We start from the raw sequence: 19188 nt of genomic DNA, 5'->3' as shown, positions 1-19188 counted from the left end.
GCAGCGACCACAGAATTCTTGCATGCACAGGAATCGAAACTGCTGACCGAGCTCCGTGACTGAATGCGCGGCCACACTCTGAATGCACGCACACGTGTGCACGCCGCCGAAACCACGAATCCGAGGTCGCGCGCGCGTATTCTCGCGAACGAACGCATCGTCCTCGCTCGTCTTAGGAACGGAGCGTGTCACGTGACTTCCTGATCGAGACACCTGCAGTCAAGTTCTGTGGTCGGCGATTCGATGGGGAACGCGATGCTCCGAAAGTTGTCGAACGTCCAAATCGATTAATTGTTGCCGGCGCACCGTGCGCGGTCTATCTTTTATCCGCAGTTCGCTCGCAGCTACGATGATTCTTTTTTTCTGAACGGTACACGCGATGAAGAACTCGAAAAGTAAATCAACCGTGTGGAGGTTAAATTGAAATGGGTCTGTTTCTTCGGGATCTATGTACTCAATTTTGGATGCATCTTTCAAAGATCCTGAGACACGTGCTTTTAGCAGTGACAGAAATTTTTGCATAATAAAATCGTTCCATTAAAGCCATCTCATGTCGAGAGCGTAGCATAGAGATATTGATAATAGACGAATCTGATTTCTCGTCGTAACATTTTCTCGAATAGAGTTTCGATTTATATTCGATAGAAGAGATAGAGACACGTCTAATTCAATGATGATTATTCGTTTAAATTTATCATCGAGATTGCAGTTTATTCCTCTAGTTTTCCAACCAACTTCGTTTCGATCACTATATCTTCCGCGTTAATTAGGCCAGCGCAGTCTCCTGGCAACGAACGGATTCGCGAGTAGCAAAGGTCTGCCACTGATGAGACTCGCGGCAATTGAAATTCTCGATGCGAAACGGGCTCTCTCGATCCGCGACAGATCGGCGTCGACAAAAATCGAGAAAAATCGCTTCCGTCTCGAGACACGTCTCGACGAACGGAACTATTTTGACGGGACTCGCTTAGGTTCCTAACTTGGAATCGCTTAGCGGACATTTTCGTGCTCCGCGAGCCTTCTTCCAGTGGCGGAGAAGACGCTCGTAGAACCCGGCAATCTTGGCCGCGCCGGTGCACCGCAACAGAGAAACAATCGCGAAACAATTCGGAATCAATGAAACCAGAGACAACAGAGAAATATTTCACAGCAGTCAAAAGAACCATTGACGGTCGCGCGTCGACGCGGGACGCGAAGGAAAATCTGCTGCTGGACCGATGCCCGGACGCGATCCGATTTTTTTTTTGTTGCCGTTCGAACGCGTCGACGGCTCGACAACTTTACGAGCTCGCGTGGCTCATTCGATTGTTACACTCGTATTGATCTACCTATGTATCTTGTTGTTCCAGCAACGCGGCGCAACGAGACGGTCTCGTCGCTGCGAATATTTCCGCGGATCCATAAACACCGAGGGCGGTTAGCGCGGGCCGCGGGACATATATTTTCGATAGGGGAACAGTGGGGGGAGGGAGGGTTGGTGCCGGCGTTGTAAAACGCCGACGCGGAAAATATTTTCGCGGGATAATTCTATTATTTTTATGGGGTGCTCGCGTGGCGCGGCGCCGCGCCGATCGATCCGCTCCGCTCTGCTCCGCTCCTCGGTGTTTCCGCCGTTCCCGCGTAAACGCTTCACCCTAGTCCTCGCCGTCGCACCACGACCGAACCCCAAACAGTCCCGACTAACGTATCGGCTTAACGTCTCTAATCCCAGAAATGATTGTACTAACTAATGAACAGGTACGCAACCTCGGAGAGGGAGGCAGCACCTGTCTGGATTCGCCGGCACGCAAGGCCGACTTGCATAAACCGGCCGGACTCTACCCCTGCCATCGACAGGGCGGAAATCAGGTACAAATAGACAGGAAGCTGGCTCTGTCTCGCCCTCTCAGCTGTGCTCGATACGTTCCGCTTGTGTGTACCGGCCGACCAACAAACCGGTCGAATACCCTAATTACCTTTTTAGCGAAGCATCCGAGCTGCCAAGTTCGGAACGCGACGCCTCTGTTCCGATGCTATCTAGTGCCAGATTTCGCCGAGATTGCCCTGTATAAATCGATTATCATCGATCGATTCTTATCGAAATTAATGCTAGACGAATTCAGAGTCTCGAGCAGAAATTCGAGATAATTGCGAGACTGTGGAGCCACTTTGTGGCGAGACATGAATTTCTGATCGATTTTGCATAAAAGTCCATGGATTAGTAATTCATAGTGACTCGTGTAAATTAAATCGTGATAATAGAGCGAGCATTTTGTTGCATGAAGTGCGAGCTTTCGAATAATCGAATTTCGTAATGTTAATTGAACGTTATTCGACGCGTCGATTTCTTGCCGTTTCTATTTTAGAAACTGATTTTCACAATGATTGACTTCGTCGGCCGAGGAACCAATTAATCGTAGCGAGGAACAAATAACAGTTTGCAGTCACGAGGGTTTATAGACAATCTCGACGGAAATGTCCGGTAACGGTCGAACGCGATTGGAACGTTTTGAAAATATACGTGACCTAAAAAAAGCAATCATACTCAATTTACCGGCAGGCTATACTTCATGCAGGAAAATGTTATTTGTGTTTTTCGATTTACTATTCACGAGGTATTAGATTTCGCGTATTTCTGCCATTGTTATCACCGCACGGTGTACCTCGGCCGGAATGTTTGTTTTTGTTGAACGATTTTTGCACGTGCGTATTCGTCGAAACGAAAACTCGGCTTTGGTTTTTTAGTTGGCCTCTTTTATAAATCCGTTGCAACGGGAATCATCGTGAAAATTCGCCGAAGTTAGTCGATCGAAATCGAAAATACAATGATATTAATAACGAGGCACGGTTCTTTCGTTGCAACGTCGAACTCGCTTGTCCTGATCATTTTTAACGGCCTCGCTGAAATTGCGCGTCGATTGTTTTCGCATTCGACGGATTTTTGTTACCAATTTATTTTCGTTACCAATTTATCGACTCCGTCGATATTTTTCTTCTCTGTTCGATTTGTTCTTTTTTTTTTGTATCATCGTGTTCGATGCCTCCACACATCTCGTGTCAACATCTAATTGCGCGTTTTCCGATTTTATTCAGACGAATTTATTATAAATGTTGTTCCAATCTACACCATCGCGAATTTTTATACATATTTTTCCGAATTCCGTACGCTCGGTTTGTTTCGTTTTCGTTTACGCGGTAAATTTTCTTCATACCATGGAGTCGAACCGATAGTTCACTGCGAAATCAATTTCTCGTAACCGATAGGAAATCAAATTGCACGTTGAATAAAACGGAACAATTTTCGGGATCGAAAATAAAGGATTCACCTTTCTCGGGTTATTCGGAGCGGAAACCTTTCGAAAAAAATTTGAACTTCTGCACACGCGGATATTAGTCTCGCTACATGTAAAAATAGAACATTTCTTAGAAATGATTATAATTGGCCGACGAGGAAAAACGTATCTCAAAGATGACAGAAAAATATAATTACAAAATTAACATTGCATTTTCGAAAATTCGATGCAACGGTGAGACTCTCTCTCTGCGAGACTCCGACGAATATATTCTGCACGGTTGAGAGACTAGTTAAAATAACATTGTTTCAATTAAATTATAGACAAACGCGTTTCGCAGAATCGATTAACCGAAAGTTGACTTTTCGTTTCGCCAAAGTGAAAATCGCCAGCCATCTAACACGTCCCGAATCACGCTTGCACGTTCGCCTTTTATGTACTTCCAGGCAGATATCCCCTCTGCTTCTGTTTTCCCGTCGCTTTAGGATCAGGAAAATCGAATAGAAAAAGCAAGGACATCGAGCCTCTCGAAAAAGCAGATACCGAGAGGGACCGTCGAGTCTCGAGAAAGACTTTATCTTCGATAAAACTGTAAACCGATGGAACGTTTCTCGATTCGTTGCTCGTAACCGTTGGTAACCGAAGTTTTCTTGAATTTCGATTCAGATCAGACACCTCGTTAGCAGCATATGTATAGACTCGCCAGGGAAACCGGAAGACTTGCACCAGCCAGTGGGTTTATATCCCTGTCACCGCCAGGGCGGCAATCAGGTACACGATTTCGAAAATCGAACGACAGAGCACCTTCGCGTGCAAGCTTTTTCGGATAATCGAGGGGCACGTGGTTGTATCTAATCGCCTAATCTCGGTGCTACCCTTTTTTCCAACGGGATCCTTGATGGTGATGGGATATTTGAAACTCTACTTGCTTGTGGCTTGGTATCATCTCGATCCTAATTTCGGCCAAACGTTCATCTTCGGCTCGCATCTAACGCAAACTCGATTTTTACACAATTTTTAATCAGGTTAAAGTTTTTTGTTCAAACGTACGTTGTACTCAGCGCCGGAGATAACGTTCTCAGAATCGATTTGTCCAATATTTCTTTATCGATAAATTATGTTCGTGGTAAATTGTTCAAAATTGATTTTTCGTCGGATTTTATAGTACGTAATTCCAGGAGTAAATGTAATTCATTCGAGTCTCTTTCTCTCCTCGAATTATATAAATTCAAATTAAACTATTTCCGGCGAATGAAAATGTGAAGAATCAGCCTTCAAAGAATCAAGATTAATTAAAAAAGAGTTTTATCTTTCGAAAAATTCGCGTTTTACTATCGTGCACTCGATGAGCGCCCATAATCCGCGATTTATTCGTCGATTAAATCAAGACTTACCTGACCGCGTTCCGTCTAAAGCACAGATTTCTATGTTCGTGGCAGTTCGTCGATGAATTTTTGCGCAGTCGAATTTCGTGCCAGTTTCACGACGATGGTGTTCTAAACGCCGGCCTTGTGCGCACGACACGGTTTCCGTTTAGCAGTAGCGGCGCGCTTAATCGGACGTCGAAAATTCCGCATCCGTTTCGAAACAGGCCGATTCGCAAACGCGTAACGCGAGCCACTAAATTATTTCACCGCAGTTAACCTAACCGGCCATAGTCTGTGCAAACGATGAACAGGCTGCTCTCCTCCCGCTAAGCGATCGTTTACGATAATCGTTCCGCCAGGAACAAGTATCGCCGACGTCGGAGAAAAACCGACCATTAGCCGACGACACGTTTACCCATTTAACTTGCACGCTAACTCGACCCATTTCGCTGCAATTAGTAACGTCGCTAATCTAGCGCGGCTGATCATCAATCGTCCACCCTTCTCTCGCGGAGCGATGACCCAAGTCAGGTTTCCCTCGCCCCGACGCTATCTCGTCGTCATTTCCAGTCCCATGACGCGTTCGAATTAATCTTCTTCTCACGTGCGGATAAACATTAACCCCCTTTGCTCGAACGGAACCGCTCGAACACCGCAAGATTTAATTGACCCGTTCAAAGACTCCGCCAGCTTCTTCGCTCGTTCGTCCCGTTTCATTCAATTAGTCGCGCGCGCTTCTCTATACGGCGTGTATATATGATTAGACTGCGATATTTCTTCATTCTTTTTTTTAATAATTTTAATATTTACTACTACTATTACTATTACTGCTACTACTACTAATATATAGCACCGCAGAATTTACGTAGCACCACAGAATTTGTTTAAACAAAAATTTGCGTTCGAATGTTAATAATAGAATATTTAAAAGCTCTTGGTGGAGCCTGCTGACGTTTGCCCGGTAAAGGCGTGATTGCGCGAAACCGGCTGAGATCGAAACTCCGAAACGCTGTTAAGGGAAAGGGCAAAATCGAGAAGGATGGCTGAAATCGTTAATTGATTATTAGGAGGTTGAAGAGCCACGATAGATCGATCGTATCGGCCGTTCAAGGGTTCCCTGCTGAGCTCTTTTTCACCAAACACGACATTTAAAGCTCAGATGCAGTAAATCCAAGCCCGGTAATTGTTAATTGAAAATAACGAGCGTGACATACTTAAAATCGAAATTGATCTCGAGGAGGTTCGAGAGGCTCGATCGAGTGGCTCAATTAAGCGGTCGCTGTCGAATCGATTTTCCAAGGGTTGCGCGTGCAACTTTTTCTTCGTCTAATAGGGTGCTTAAAACTTAATAGTGCTTTTGGGAGATAGCAAATTAAAGCGGAATAGTAATTGCGCTGCGTAAATCACGATTAATCCCGTATAGTCGAGCTTCAAATATTTTTCATGAACGTTTACGGTAGCTTCTTCGATCCTAAAGGGTTTAATTCGAAGCCCTGCCATCGACGACAAAGGCTCGTCAATTTAAAGTACAGCATTATCGAAAGTCTGATAGATCAATCGATCGAAAATAAAATTAATCTCAATATACGGAGATGAAACGAGTGATTGCAGAAAACGTTTCTTTTATTTGCAAGAAGTTGAGTTAATAATGCTAAAGTTAATGTTAATAATGCTGAGTTAATAATGCTAAAATGTTGCTACCTTAGTGTAGGGTATTTCGATTTTAATATTGTAAAATGATTATTAATTTACTCCGCATTCGAGTTCAAATATCGTGTAAAATAGTGTCCATTCTCGGTATAAATAGCTAAGAACTTTTTAAAAAGGGGTGATTCTAGCTTGCAACCGTGCTATCCGTGCAATCAACACATTCTAGATCTTACCGCTTGTAAAACGATGTTACGCGACCGAATTGGCACGAATCAATCGCGTGGAAATTGTAAAGGGTAGTCGATAGCACATGTTCTATGCAGGATCGAAGCATCGAAGTCTCCAGCATCGCGTGCGCGCTACGCTTGCTCGACGTCGGATGGCGCCACCATTCACTTTATTGGTTTCTGGCGAGCTTCGTCGATTACGTTGCCGCAAACGAGGTATAGGAGTAGACTCGGCACCGACGCGTTATCACGAACGAGGTATAGGCGTAGACCCCGACAGTGTCAGGCTTACACCCGTGTATTATTTCGTCACCCGAGAATGGGGCTTCGGAAGCCCCATTATCATTTTCTTCTCGCGGTCGTCGTTGCCTCGATATTTCAGTAATTTAAGCTTCTTAGCGAGAATCGAGTATTCCGTATATCTCGTTCGCAGAACATTACATTCGTGAACATTACGCGGACACGTCGAGACCGTGAAAGTGGAAATAAAATATAAATTTAACGGCAATTTAATTTATTGGAAGATCGCGTTTCGAGTTAAAATTTCACGAAGTAAATTCTCGCTAATTCACCCTCAGCTTGGAAACAAAGATGGACAATTTGGGAAACGGGGGTTCGATTATTCGAGCTTCGAATAAAATTCCCAAATTTCCATTTCTCCTCTTCCCAAATTGGTCATTTTCGTGTAAAAGCTGAGAGTCAATTATAATATTATTTACTATATTCTATTAAATTATTATTCTGATTATACGTCAACAATGACTTCTCCTTGGACAGTAATCGAGCCAATATTTCGAAACGCAGACACTCGAATATCGACAAAATGAGAATTCATTCGAAACGATGCCCGCCGTTTTTGTGTCCTGTGTTTAAAAATCGGTCGACAGTGGGAAAAGCGGTAAGAGATTTCGCGGGGTGCAACAAACCGTGTCAGGAGCTCGTCTCGTCGTTAAAACAACACGGGCGACACAGCCGACGCGACGGCAACGGCGACGGCAACGGCAACGGCAACGAGATCGCGTCGCGTCGGTGCTCGTGAATCCTGTTTCGCACAAAAGCTCCGGCACCGGCGTGGTTTAACAACCGTGACAACCAGTTACAACCAAAAACACAATCAGTCGGCGCACGGCCGGCCTCGTAAAGCGCCCCTTTAATTTAGCTATTTGCCCCAGCAATTAAGCCGCGGTTTCACGGTAATTAAGCGTCACCCCAGCAGCCTGACTGGGCCGCCTCTAATTGAGTCGCGACCACTTCTGTTTATCGATGACTTCGACGTGTTCGAATGATTCGGGCAACGCGCAGTCGGGATTTGTTAACATTCTATCCGGACGGGGCGCTCGTCTTATCGGCTCAGGGCAACCCTTTCGTGCCGCTGATCGTTGGTTACGCGACGCGACAAAGTTGCTCGTTTAGGGTGCAAACAGCGTCGTACGCTGGCGCACTGTCGTTTCATCTTCTTAACCGCGATCAACGTGGCAATCTCGAGCCGTTTTAGGCGAACTGTGATCTGTTCGTGGGAACGTAATTTTTCGTGATGTTTAATACCGTTCTTTAATCAGTTAGCTGTGAATCAAGCGATGACGAGTATACTCGACAATCGCGGAGTGTCACTGTTAAAATATTGGATCAAGTATACTCGTGGCGACAGAAAATACTGCCACTTCTCCGTGACGAATATACTCTTGAAACACAGCTAATTAGTTAACCAATTCTTCGTTCGACTAACCAACCGATGATAAAAGGGACCGTGACATAATCGAAACCGTTGCTAAGAAAATATTATTCCACTATAGTGCAACCGCCCGTGGTTGCGTCCAACAATAAAGTGAAATGATTTTCGAAGTTTTATCAGGTTTTTAATAAATATTTAACGACACCGAGCGCCGCCCCTACGAGCGAAGAAACTAGTTTGACACCTCGCGGAAAGTTCTCTCGGTGGTGCATTTTTTATGCCGGCCGCAGTATAATTCACGAACGAGCCGTGCGTGATGTTGCATAGTATTCCCGGGCGGTTTTACATCTCGCGTGTCTATCGGAGTTTATTTTCAGCTGTAACGATGATTAAATAAGACGATGATCGATGCGGACGGGAAATGAATAATCGTGCGCGCAGAGGCGGCGATGTTTTGAAAAGCAGTCGATTGGGTCAGCCGAGTTAATGCGCGAGAACCGCGTTAAACAGTGTCGACGCTGCTGCTCGAGTGTAAACTGACGTCGAGGACACGATTGTGACAGCTGCCAGATAGATTGCAATTAGATCGGCCGATTACATTTCCACGCGATCAGATTAATAGCGAGCAATTATCGGTAATTAGAAACCGGCTCCGATGCGACAGTCAGTTGACGAACGGACAGTCTTTAGATGCAGGAATTCGATTTCGTCGCGACCCTCGGGATGAGATATTGTTCCGAGTGAATTACACAATCGTTGATCACGCGTGCATCCGTCGACTGTTCTTTTTCACTGCCGCAGATTTTTATCAACAATAATTTAGATAATGTTCGGTACTCCTCTGTTTATGCAATTGAAAGAACAAGAAGAAAACGTTTGTACGTTGCTTCTAGTTCGCCCTGGTAGTTGTTCGATGTAACAAAAACGTGCGTGAAGTTGGCAAGAAAACGGCAGAGAATTATGGTGAATTTGCAAGAAAAGGTGTCGTTAAACCGAGGATGTTGCAAATTGCTTTTTGACGACCCGACGTTCTTTTTAAGCAAAGAATGCTGCTACGTCTGCTATGCTTTCTTCGAGTCAATAAACCGTGTAACATGCTCGCGCCATTAATCCTTGCTTCTTTCTTCGCTTTAATCGTGCTATTTTTCAAGTTTATCATTGCACAGTGTGAATCGTGGAGCGTGGTAAAAACACCGATGGTCCTGACAGTCCGACACATACAATGTAAGCTGAAATAATTCCCAACTAAACTAACCTATCACTGGCGTGCTATTTTAAGTGTAATTTTGATGAACGTTGAAGCAGATATTCGTATTTGCTGAATTGTTGGAAATATTGCGCTAACACGGTTCGATACGAACAGAACATTCAGCCTGCGTCCTTTTTAAATTATTATTAAACCGTGGTACAGTAAATTCTTCCTAATTGACGCTCAGCTTGGGCAGAAAAATGGACAATTTGGGAAGAGGAGATACGATTATTCGTGGCTCGTTTTTATAGTCGTCGACAATCGGTAACTATCGACGAGGATTCACTGTATTTTGTAAAATACAGGATAACCGTCCACGTCAACTAAAAGCATTGACAAAAGTGTCTTTTTTTCTCCATCCCGTACTACGGAAGTGAAAATTTGCATAAATTGCATAAATTGTCCTGCAGTCCGCTCATCAGTGTTTCGCGAATCCAAGGAAAGACGAGCTCGTATCTCCGGAAGGAACTCCTCTCGAACGAAAACAAGGCGGCGCTACTGTCGAAGAAAATTAAAAAATTTCCCCAAGAGTTTCCCAGGAGTTTCGGAATCTCTGCCAGTTACTTCGCCGTGACTCTCCGGGCGTTGCAAATTTGATGTTCATCCGTTGGACAGGAAACATCGATGTGTACACGTGTAAGAACAGAAAATTCTGCTGACAATTACCGTTCCTTACATCACCCGCGAAGTTTCATAATTTCGCTGCGCGGAAGAAGTTTCCGAAGCAAAAGGAAGGCCTGTGAATAGTTTATAAAAGTACGTCGACAAATTTTTTTCTCCCGCCCCGCCCCTCCTCGCGCGCGCCAACTTCTTTTTACGGGGCCCATAAATGTCTCGAGTATTAACTAGCCATTACCGGCGAACTTAAATGTAGTAGATTGTCGCGGTAATTACGACGATGAAGCCTCTTTGAATTCGCACGAAAAAGCTCGAACGACCCCTTAAGAGAATTCAAGAGTCCGAAAGAAAAGACAGAGACGAGAGGAACGCAATTTTTATTGGCTCGGAATCGCGTTGTTCTTTTAACTCTCAGCAATTCCATGATTTAACCAAAGCCTCGACATTTTGTGGATATTTTTGGAATCGTTGCCTTCCACAGTTTTTATCCAAAAAGAAGAGCATTGTTTAAAACACACCTTGCAAAGGGAGAATTAATTATTCTCGGTTGTGTTTCGGTATGTTTTACTTAACAGTTCCGAGTCACCAGGTTCGCAAATAACGCGTACAAACGTCTTAAATATTTCAATTCGAGCAAATCACTTGACATAAAAATGTCACAGAATCACGATGAAATCATACAATCCACGGACGCAACAATATCGACGACAGAAATATTTTACACGGATTTCAGAGCGATTACCTTCTTCCACGAATTATCTTTCCACTTCCCAGCGTTGATGTTCGACGGCAGCAACGGAAAGCCGCCATATTTCTTGGCAGACGCGAACTTTGTCGTTACGCGCGTCGCCGGAAATTGCCGAAAAAACCTTGACAGCGCAATATTTCCAACAAACTGCATGGCAATCGCATCTCTCGAGGGTGTCTACGTTCTCGAAATTCTTTCGCGCATCTGTACACGACTGTCGGGGAACCATCGGTCATAGGCAAACGCTGGAGGTCAAAATCCGCAGCCATTAATCTTGATCGTTTGTCACAGTACTGGATGTTGAGCAAGACCGGCGAGATCCGTCGAGACGAGTCGTGCCTGGATTACAGCGGCACCGATGTCATCCTCTATCCTTGTCACGGCAGCAAGGGGAATCAACAATGGATATATAATCCTCAGGTACGCTATCGTCGAGTTTACGCGGAGCCCTCGCTGTCAACGTTTATACGGCGACGACCTAATTACTTTCGTTCCGCTGCTCGGTGGTCACCGAAAATTCCTCTGTTCGAACGAACACAGTTCTTTCGATCAGAGTCTTTCGCTCGATCGTTCGTTTCTCTTCGTCGGTTCCACCGTTTTCAACCCCTTCGCGGCACGATTCGTTTCTCACAGCTACATCGATCGGCGCTCTCGTCGTCCTTAAAAATCGCGGGTCGCTAATTTTTTTAATTGACGATTATTCGTATCGTAAAGATACATTTATGAGTTATTTATATTCAATTTATATGTTACTTGCGGCAAATGTTACGGTAATATTATATTATAGTTATATAGTTATACTTATATATAGTTATAGTTATACTTGTTAAAAATCAGAAATAAAAAAGGTAATAGATATTAGAAATAATAAATTCGTTATAGTAATAATTATCAAATATTATTATTAATATTAATACATATCTTTGTTCCTTAAAATGGAACAACGCTCGGCCAAAAAAGTCAAGGAACGAGAGCCTTTTGTATTTCATTGTCACTCCAAGTAGACAACAAACCGAAATGTTTGCACTCGCGGCTCGTTTTTGTAGAAACTCGGGGCAGTCGATGAAAATAGACTTAACTTGTTTATTTTTCATTTCTTGCCACGGTTCGGCGGAGATTGCTCGCACATCTTGTGGCGCCGTGTTTTTTCTTACCTGACCCGCACCCAAACGATTTTTTGTTGTCTTCCGCGTGCCGCGTCACACGCTTGACCGACTCAAGGGTCACCGTCGACCCTTAGCATCGACGTAGCAGTAAATTACACGGACGTAGGACTAGCTTAGAGAAATTCACAGCAACTCGATATCTGGCATTTCCGGGAGAAATTACTCTAATAGAAAAATTTAGAAAAAAAGATGCGTTTAACCATCGTCTGGTAGACTAGACCCGTCTACAAAATATTCATTATAATTTATATCGTCTAAAAAAAAATTCAAGTAATTTAGAATTCGGTTTTTAAAAAAGGTTATCGTTGTCATTGTTTCGCGAGGCAATAATTCGTCGAACAATCGAGCCGTTTATTTTGAAAGTGGCATAAGTCACTTTACCGTAATGAAAAGTGGTGATTTTTTTAATGTTTATACGAAATTATTTATACTGAGAAAAATATCAGTATCCTGAGATACAAGTAAATCTTCTCGAAAGTTAGCATCCATATTTTTAAACGTGTTGAAACGCAAACCCTTAAATATGTCGACTTAAAAACAAAGTGACTTATGCCACTGTCAAAATAAACGGCTCAATTGTCCGTGTCGGCGAGGTTCCCGGACCTGCACCAACGATCCCTCTCGTGTTTCCAGACGAAGCAGATCAGACACGGCAGCAGCGACAAGTGTCTGGCGATCACGGAGAGCAAGCAGCGGCTGGTAATGGACGAGTGCTCGCCGACAGCCGCGAGGCAAAGGTGGTCCTTCGAGAACTATGACCCAACGAAGCTGTGATATCGCGCCTTTTCACGTCGCCAGTCGCGGAACACCGGCCGGAAGTTCGATCGTCCCGGCACATGGATCTCCGACCAACGGTACTCGGTTGCTAAGACCCGTTTCGGTAGATAGATCCCGTGGTCTCGGGGCCGCGAGGCCTCGATCCATCGTCGACTGGACGCCCGGGCGAAGACGAAGAGGACGAGAAGGGCGGCGCGGCTTTCCTCGGGGAGCTCGCCGGCCGAGAAAGAAACCGGGAATCCTCCGGGAACGAGGCTTCGGGAGGCCGAGAGGAGACGCACCGGCCGCCGATCGCCGGCTTCCCGAGATTATTCGGGCAGACGCAAGTGCAATAGATTCGTCGACTCGAGGGCGACCGAGGAGGGACTTACGCCTTCGGCGAAACAGCGACTGATGTACAATAAGGGGCGCGAGAGAGTCTGAGAGCTGGCCCGTGTTTCGGCCACGCTTTCGCTGGCATTGAACGATCGATTTGTTCTCGCGGAACAGTTTGGCCCGCGAGGGTTTTAGTATTAGCTTGTTGCAGACGGACGATTTTACTCGACGACCCGAGATCATCTCCGGATCCGGAGTTCGGATTCTAGGATTTGTTTGCGATGTTCGAACGGCCGTAGCGAACACAGTCTTCTCGTTTCGACGATCCTTTCGTTCGCTCTGTTACGAGAGACGGAAAGTCGAACGTTCTTTAGCTGGTACGGTTTTGTAAATAATTCGACGCCGGTGGAAACCGAGCCATCCTGCATTTACTTGCGCGAACCGTGAATCGTCGCGACCGAACTTTTTACACGGATAGCCTTTATCGATCGCAGTTGTTTCGTCGCTGTCGCAAGCTCGCGGTGAGAATGAATTTGACGCGCTTTTATCGGGAAAGCTGCGGACGATGAACCCGATGATCATCTTCATCCGTGAAAGTATCGTGGAATATACTTCGGATGCAACAACCTAATATAACGTTGGAATGATCGGAGATTGTTCTTTTAATTTTGTTCCCTGTTAATCAGAGACTCGAGTTCGTTCATTGGATTTTCAACGATGTTTGTCGAGGTTTTATTGTTGCTTTCTTTTTATTCGGTTGCAGAGTTTTGACTCTGGTTACGTTTAATAATTTTTAATCGATCGATCGGACGCGACGAGTTTTGCACCCTTGTAGAAAACACGCGGACGGAAACGAGGGTTCCAACGGCTGATTCTGTAGATTAAGACAATAATTAGGTTGTCAATGCGTCAGTGGCAGCGAAACGCGTGTCGGAAGTATGCGTTCCTTACGATTCGATTCCTTCTCGACGATGGCCGAACGAACGCGACCTCATCGATCTCCGAGGAGGGAACCTCGATCGTCGCTTTCGTTCGACCGTGGACGTTTCAATAAGGATCGAGAACTGTTCGTGGAAGCTGCTTGCGGCGTGTGCCATCACAGGGAAAACGACGTGTCGCGATTCTATCTGTTGCGCGACGAATCGTTGACTGGCCAACGACTGCGAAATTTCAAGCGCGATTCTACAAATGTTTGGCTGCGAAACGAACTCCGATGGAAATCCACCGACAGATGTCGCGAGACTTTCTAAAGTTACCGAAGTCTTTCCGTTTGTTTCTTCTCTGTAAATTGTAAACCTTCGCTGAATATTTTAAGTGTTCGAAATTTTGAATAGGTTTGAAAGAAGGCCGTCACTTTCGTAGAAGCATACAGCGAACGATGTAGAAAAATTGTTGACAACGTTATTTAATCGTAGCCGATGTTGCATCGAATTTGTTTCGCGTTGATTTTCATCGACGATCTCTTGTTTCGAGATTTTACGATTTGTTCTATCTACCTACATATCAAATGAATTGTTACGAGTACCGCTGTTCGAAGAATCAAGAATCCAACTTTTGGAACAGCTGGGCGAATTCATTTTTATCTGAAATAATGTTTCAAGGTGTACGCTAACGTTATCAACCCTTTGCACTCGAACCTGTTTTAACTGTAAACCTAAAATAATTTTTCTGACTTATAGCATTTTCATGTTATACGATATTATGAAATTGAGCCTTGTGACCTCGCACGACAGTTACACTTTTTACACAATTTTGTCGATCTAAACTTCGTTGATACAAGAATTATTTTAGAACGTGATGTAACAAATTTTAGCGGTGTCTCGGAGTCGTCATCTCGAGTGCGAAGGGTTGAGCCTTGAGCTCGATGAATTTTCCTCGACATATCACGTCGAATTTAAGAACTTCGATGCGTAGAATCTCGGAATTCTATGCATTACATTCCTGCATATCAGTATTCAACGTTTAATCTCGAAGTCGATCACGTTCGCCTATATTTTAACCAAACGCAAAAAGAAAAGTACTATTTAGAACATTTCATAAATCGGTATTTTATGCGACGGTTCTTCATCGTTTTGATCTTAGAACTTTTGAAGCCGGAACTTGAAATCGAGCTAAGGAAAAATAAGGAATACGCTACGCATTCTCCGTAGAATAATTTCGAAAAATAATTCATCGCTTCGAGAACGATATCAATCCCTTCAAAAATTGTCCATTATATATCGTTTAATTTGAAAAGAAATATATCTTTATTTGAATTTCAGCTATATTTACGCTGGTTTGGATAGTATCGTCGAAGTATAAAAATCCAAAGGGGGTTGAAAAGTCGCTTGACTTCATTTCCCGAAGAAAATGTAAAAATACCTGCAGAGACGAGTCGGCTAGTTCGAAGGTAAAGTCCTTAGTCTGTTCGAAGTAAAATTAGACAATTGATTATCGAGAATGCTTTCGAAAGCGTGTGCGAATCAAAACCCGAAGAAGTGTGTAGAATGGATCAGCCAATCGATGATTCGTCGATCGTCCCTTGCATCTCTGTCGTGCTCTCAGCGATATATCGTACATTCCAGTGTGGTCGGGAACGACGTTGACTACGATCCCGAGTTCGTGCGCGACGATAACAGCCCTTTCTCCGAGTAATTTAGATCACGTGTAGCGTGTAGGGACGAGGAGAGAGAATGAGAGAGAGAGAGAAAGAGAGCGGAGGAGCGACGGTATACATTCCGATACTGTCTAGGAAGACTTTTGTACATTCGTGTAAAGTATCTCGATGCCAGTTTAGATACCGCCTAACGTAAATTTTTCCGGGTGTGTAATTACGAGTGTATGTGCGAGAGAATAAATCATTTGCAGAGTGCGTGATCCTGAGCCACGAGTTCCTCTCGAGGACGACCCGTGCGACCCTTCGGTGTCCACCATTGTTTTCGGTCGAACAACAATCTGTTCTTCGAACAAAAAGCTTCAGATCTACGATTCTCCTAAAGCTTGCACCGTGGATATAAAGCATGGGAAAGTGTTTGCGCGTATTTTTTTACAGTGACCAGAATTTATGTGCATAGCAGAAGAAATTGTATTTTTAAACGCGTGCATCGTACGAAGGACTTGCTTAACCCTTCGCACTCGAAGCCATTTTAACCGTAAATCTAAATTAATGTTTCCGTCTTATGGTTTATTTCCATTTTATGCGACAAAGTGCATTTCGTGCATATGAAATCGAGCCTTGTGACTCGTACAATAGTTGGACTTTTAACAATTTTTTACAACTAGAATTTGATAATATAAAAATTATCTTAGAACGTGATGTAACAATTTTAGTGGTGCCTCAGAGTGCAAAGGGTTAAAAGTTTGTTTGCAGGGGACAATTGGTTTTAGTAATACAGTTGAACATAATGATTTAATAAGATAAGATGCGCATGATCTGCAGCCCTAATTTTGAAGGTTCTAGTCATCCAGATACGAACGACAGACGTTAACGAAATTAAGCGTTGCATACTTTCTCGATATTTACGTTGCATACAAATTTTATTGAAATCTAGACCGCAACTTTCCTTTAAAAAATTATTGATACAAGAAATGATACAAAAAATGAATTTTACTCGCAAGAAAGTACAAAGGTCTGAAGTTAAAACCGTGCGCGTTCAACAGAAATGATTGAATCCGCACCGACGCCAGAAAACGCAGTTCCAAAATAAAAAATAATGGCTTCCCTATGAATGGACACCAGAGGGTCGAGTATCGAGATTCCATTGACGTAATCTGCAGACGTCTGTGCGTGCCAACGAAATCGTGAATGTCGCTGCCAGTGTGTGGTACACGATACCTATTCCAACATCGCACCGTTGTCGAATTCTTCCGCGAGTCGTTCGTCCTGCATCGTGCACGATTTTCGCGTTACATATCGATAAGAAAACAATACAAGAAGCGAAACGTATCGAGGATTCTCGTGGAACGAAAGCGCTCGAAGGCTCGCTTCAATTTTATCAGAAGGTTCTTCGAGGCAATACAGGATATCCTACAATTATATTATCAGCTGGAAATGGATGATTCCTCGAGTCATTTCAAGCAACTTTCTCCTTAGCGAAAATGCGATCCGCGGCTTCGTTTACGAGTTATTAACGAAAAACCCTGACCAATGGGAAGCGAGGTCGACTGGCGCGAGGCGGTCCAGCCAACGAGCCCAGTTCCGCCGATTGGCTCGGCCGTCTCAGCAGAGCTCGCCTCTCATTGGTCACCGTTTTTCGTTAATAACTCGTAAACGAAGCCTCGGATCGCATTTTCGCAAAGGAAAAAGTTGCTTCGAATGACCTCAGCGATCACCCCTTTCCAGGTGTCAACATAATTATGGGACAACCTGTGTACTGTACATTCGTCGATTGCCAATTAATGGAAAAATCCGCAGTAAATCGGGCTCGCAATTTCGCGAGTAGTTTAAGCTGCAACGATGCGAAATACAGACGCGCGATGCATCGGCGAGTGCAAGCGATCGCATGCGGAAGAACGCTCCACGGGAAATAATATTCGATGAAATGTCGCGGCGAAGGCATTTATGGCGTTCGAGCCAATTTATTCTACCGTTCCAGGTCATTTTCCCCGTTCTTACGATTTCAGAGTCGATCGTTGCGCGCGTTTCGTGCCGGCACGGAAATCGTCGAAATTGTAAATCGATTTTTTCAGTTTAATTCAGAATTTTAATCGATGCGGACAAATTTGATCGTTGATGTTCATTGACACCGTTATCAGTAACTCTTGTTCGAAGCATTATTATTGTTCGGGCATTTTAATCGGTCGCGATTCAAGCGAAGCAAGGAAATCGAATTGTTTCGAACATTTTTCAACCCGGGCAGACGTTTCTCGATTTATGCGGGGAAACTGCAAGGGAAACTTCTGCAGCATCGAATGATCGAGGTGCTTTTCAGTTCGAGTGGGAAGTTATAATAATCCTCCGCGCCCACGCTTTAACGATATTCTTCGACTTCGGTGGAGAGATGAAATTGACAGCGACGCCTACGCCTCGGGGATTGTGCAATTTCCGGCGGACAGATTTAGCTGTGCAAAGAACGCTTTGCAGTTCCAAGAAAAATATGGAAACGTTCCGATAGTTTCGATAGAAGCATCGACGGAACACGGAAACCCGATTAGAAAACCGCACCGGAAAACATAAATTAGAACGTGTTAATATTAATTCAGGCAATTCGGAAATCGTTTATTCGATCCTGTATATTTTCACGGCGATGGTAGAACGGCGGCCGGCCAAAGGGTACGAAGGGGGGAGGGGGACAATTACCTTGAACGAGAGATTGCCTCGATCGCGACTTCGAGATCAACGCTAAATCAAAATTTTTTGTTCGCGATTCCTGGCACGCGTTCAGCGAGAACAAGAACCGTGGACATTTTTCCTGAAACTTGATGATGGGGGACGATGACACGGTCGACCAATGACGGTCGCGATTTCATCAGGAGTAAATTAAGCGGAATGGGAGGACATACATATAGGTTTTAAGGTGGTGTAAGATTCTTTTCTTCGAAGTACCGATGAACGGACGAATGGAATTCAACGAGAACGTTTATACAGATAGATATATAAATATATTATAAATATATAAATATATATATATATAAGACATTTTCTACATTTGGTAAGGATGTTGCATATCGTGAGAAGAGCGGAGATACAATGATGATGATAAGAGATATAACAGAGACAGCCGAGCGACGCTGGTCGCACGTTAATTAATGTAATATCGAACGTGCCTTATTTCCTGTATATATGAATATTATTATCACTATTATCATTACTACGAACCTCTATCGTAACGTGCAAGTATTTGTGTTGAAATAAATCGATGTTGTTTTATGTTACCGGTGGAGATCGATCTGTTGTTCCTCTCGCCATTTCTATTCTTTTCTCCATTTCCTGGGCTCGACCGTGAACGGTGGGCGGACTTGTTTCAAAATAAAAAGCACCATTCAGAAATCACCAGCCTCTGTTTTAAATGATATTATTTCTAGCAATGGGCACGACGCGCTCTCGCGCACCGATCAAGTAACGTTTCCTACGATATTCTTCAACTCGTATCGTGTTAAAATACAAATTTAATTCGAGACGATTTAATTATCTAAATGTAAGTATATT

The 19188-nt window shown here is 44.0% G+C and overlaps 1 protein-coding gene across 8 annotated transcripts in view; it reads left to right on the top strand.

Annotated features, from left to right (window-relative positions):
• The window catches only part of Pgant9 (polypeptide N-acetylgalactosaminyltransferase 9), a 285663-nt gene extending 266749 nt beyond the window's left edge, over window positions 1-18914 (top strand). For 7 of the 8 annotated variants that reach the window (XM_033467572.2, XM_033467569.2, XM_076521049.1 and 4 more), the window contains 3 exons: window positions 1738-1848; window positions 11095-11223; window positions 12603-18914. In XM_033467572.2, the coding sequence (XP_033323463.2) occupies window positions 1738-1848; window positions 11095-11223; window positions 12603-12743 (381 nt within the window). In that variant the 3' untranslated portion in view covers window positions 12744-18914. Of the gene's footprint in view, window positions 1-1737; window positions 1849-3938; window positions 4044-11094; window positions 11224-12602 lie in introns of all 8 variants that reach the window. The other variant, XM_076521053.1, reaches the window with a different exon arrangement.
• Window positions 18915-19188: the final 274 nt, after the last annotated feature.

This window comes from Megalopta genalis, chromosome 4 (genome assembly GCF_051020955.1).
Source record: "Megalopta genalis isolate 19385.01 chromosome 4, iyMegGena1_principal, whole genome shotgun sequence".
Taxonomy (NCBI): Eukaryota; Metazoa; Arthropoda; class Insecta; order Hymenoptera; family Halictidae; genus Megalopta; species Megalopta genalis.
This window is presented reverse-complemented; position numbering and strand designations above follow the sequence as displayed.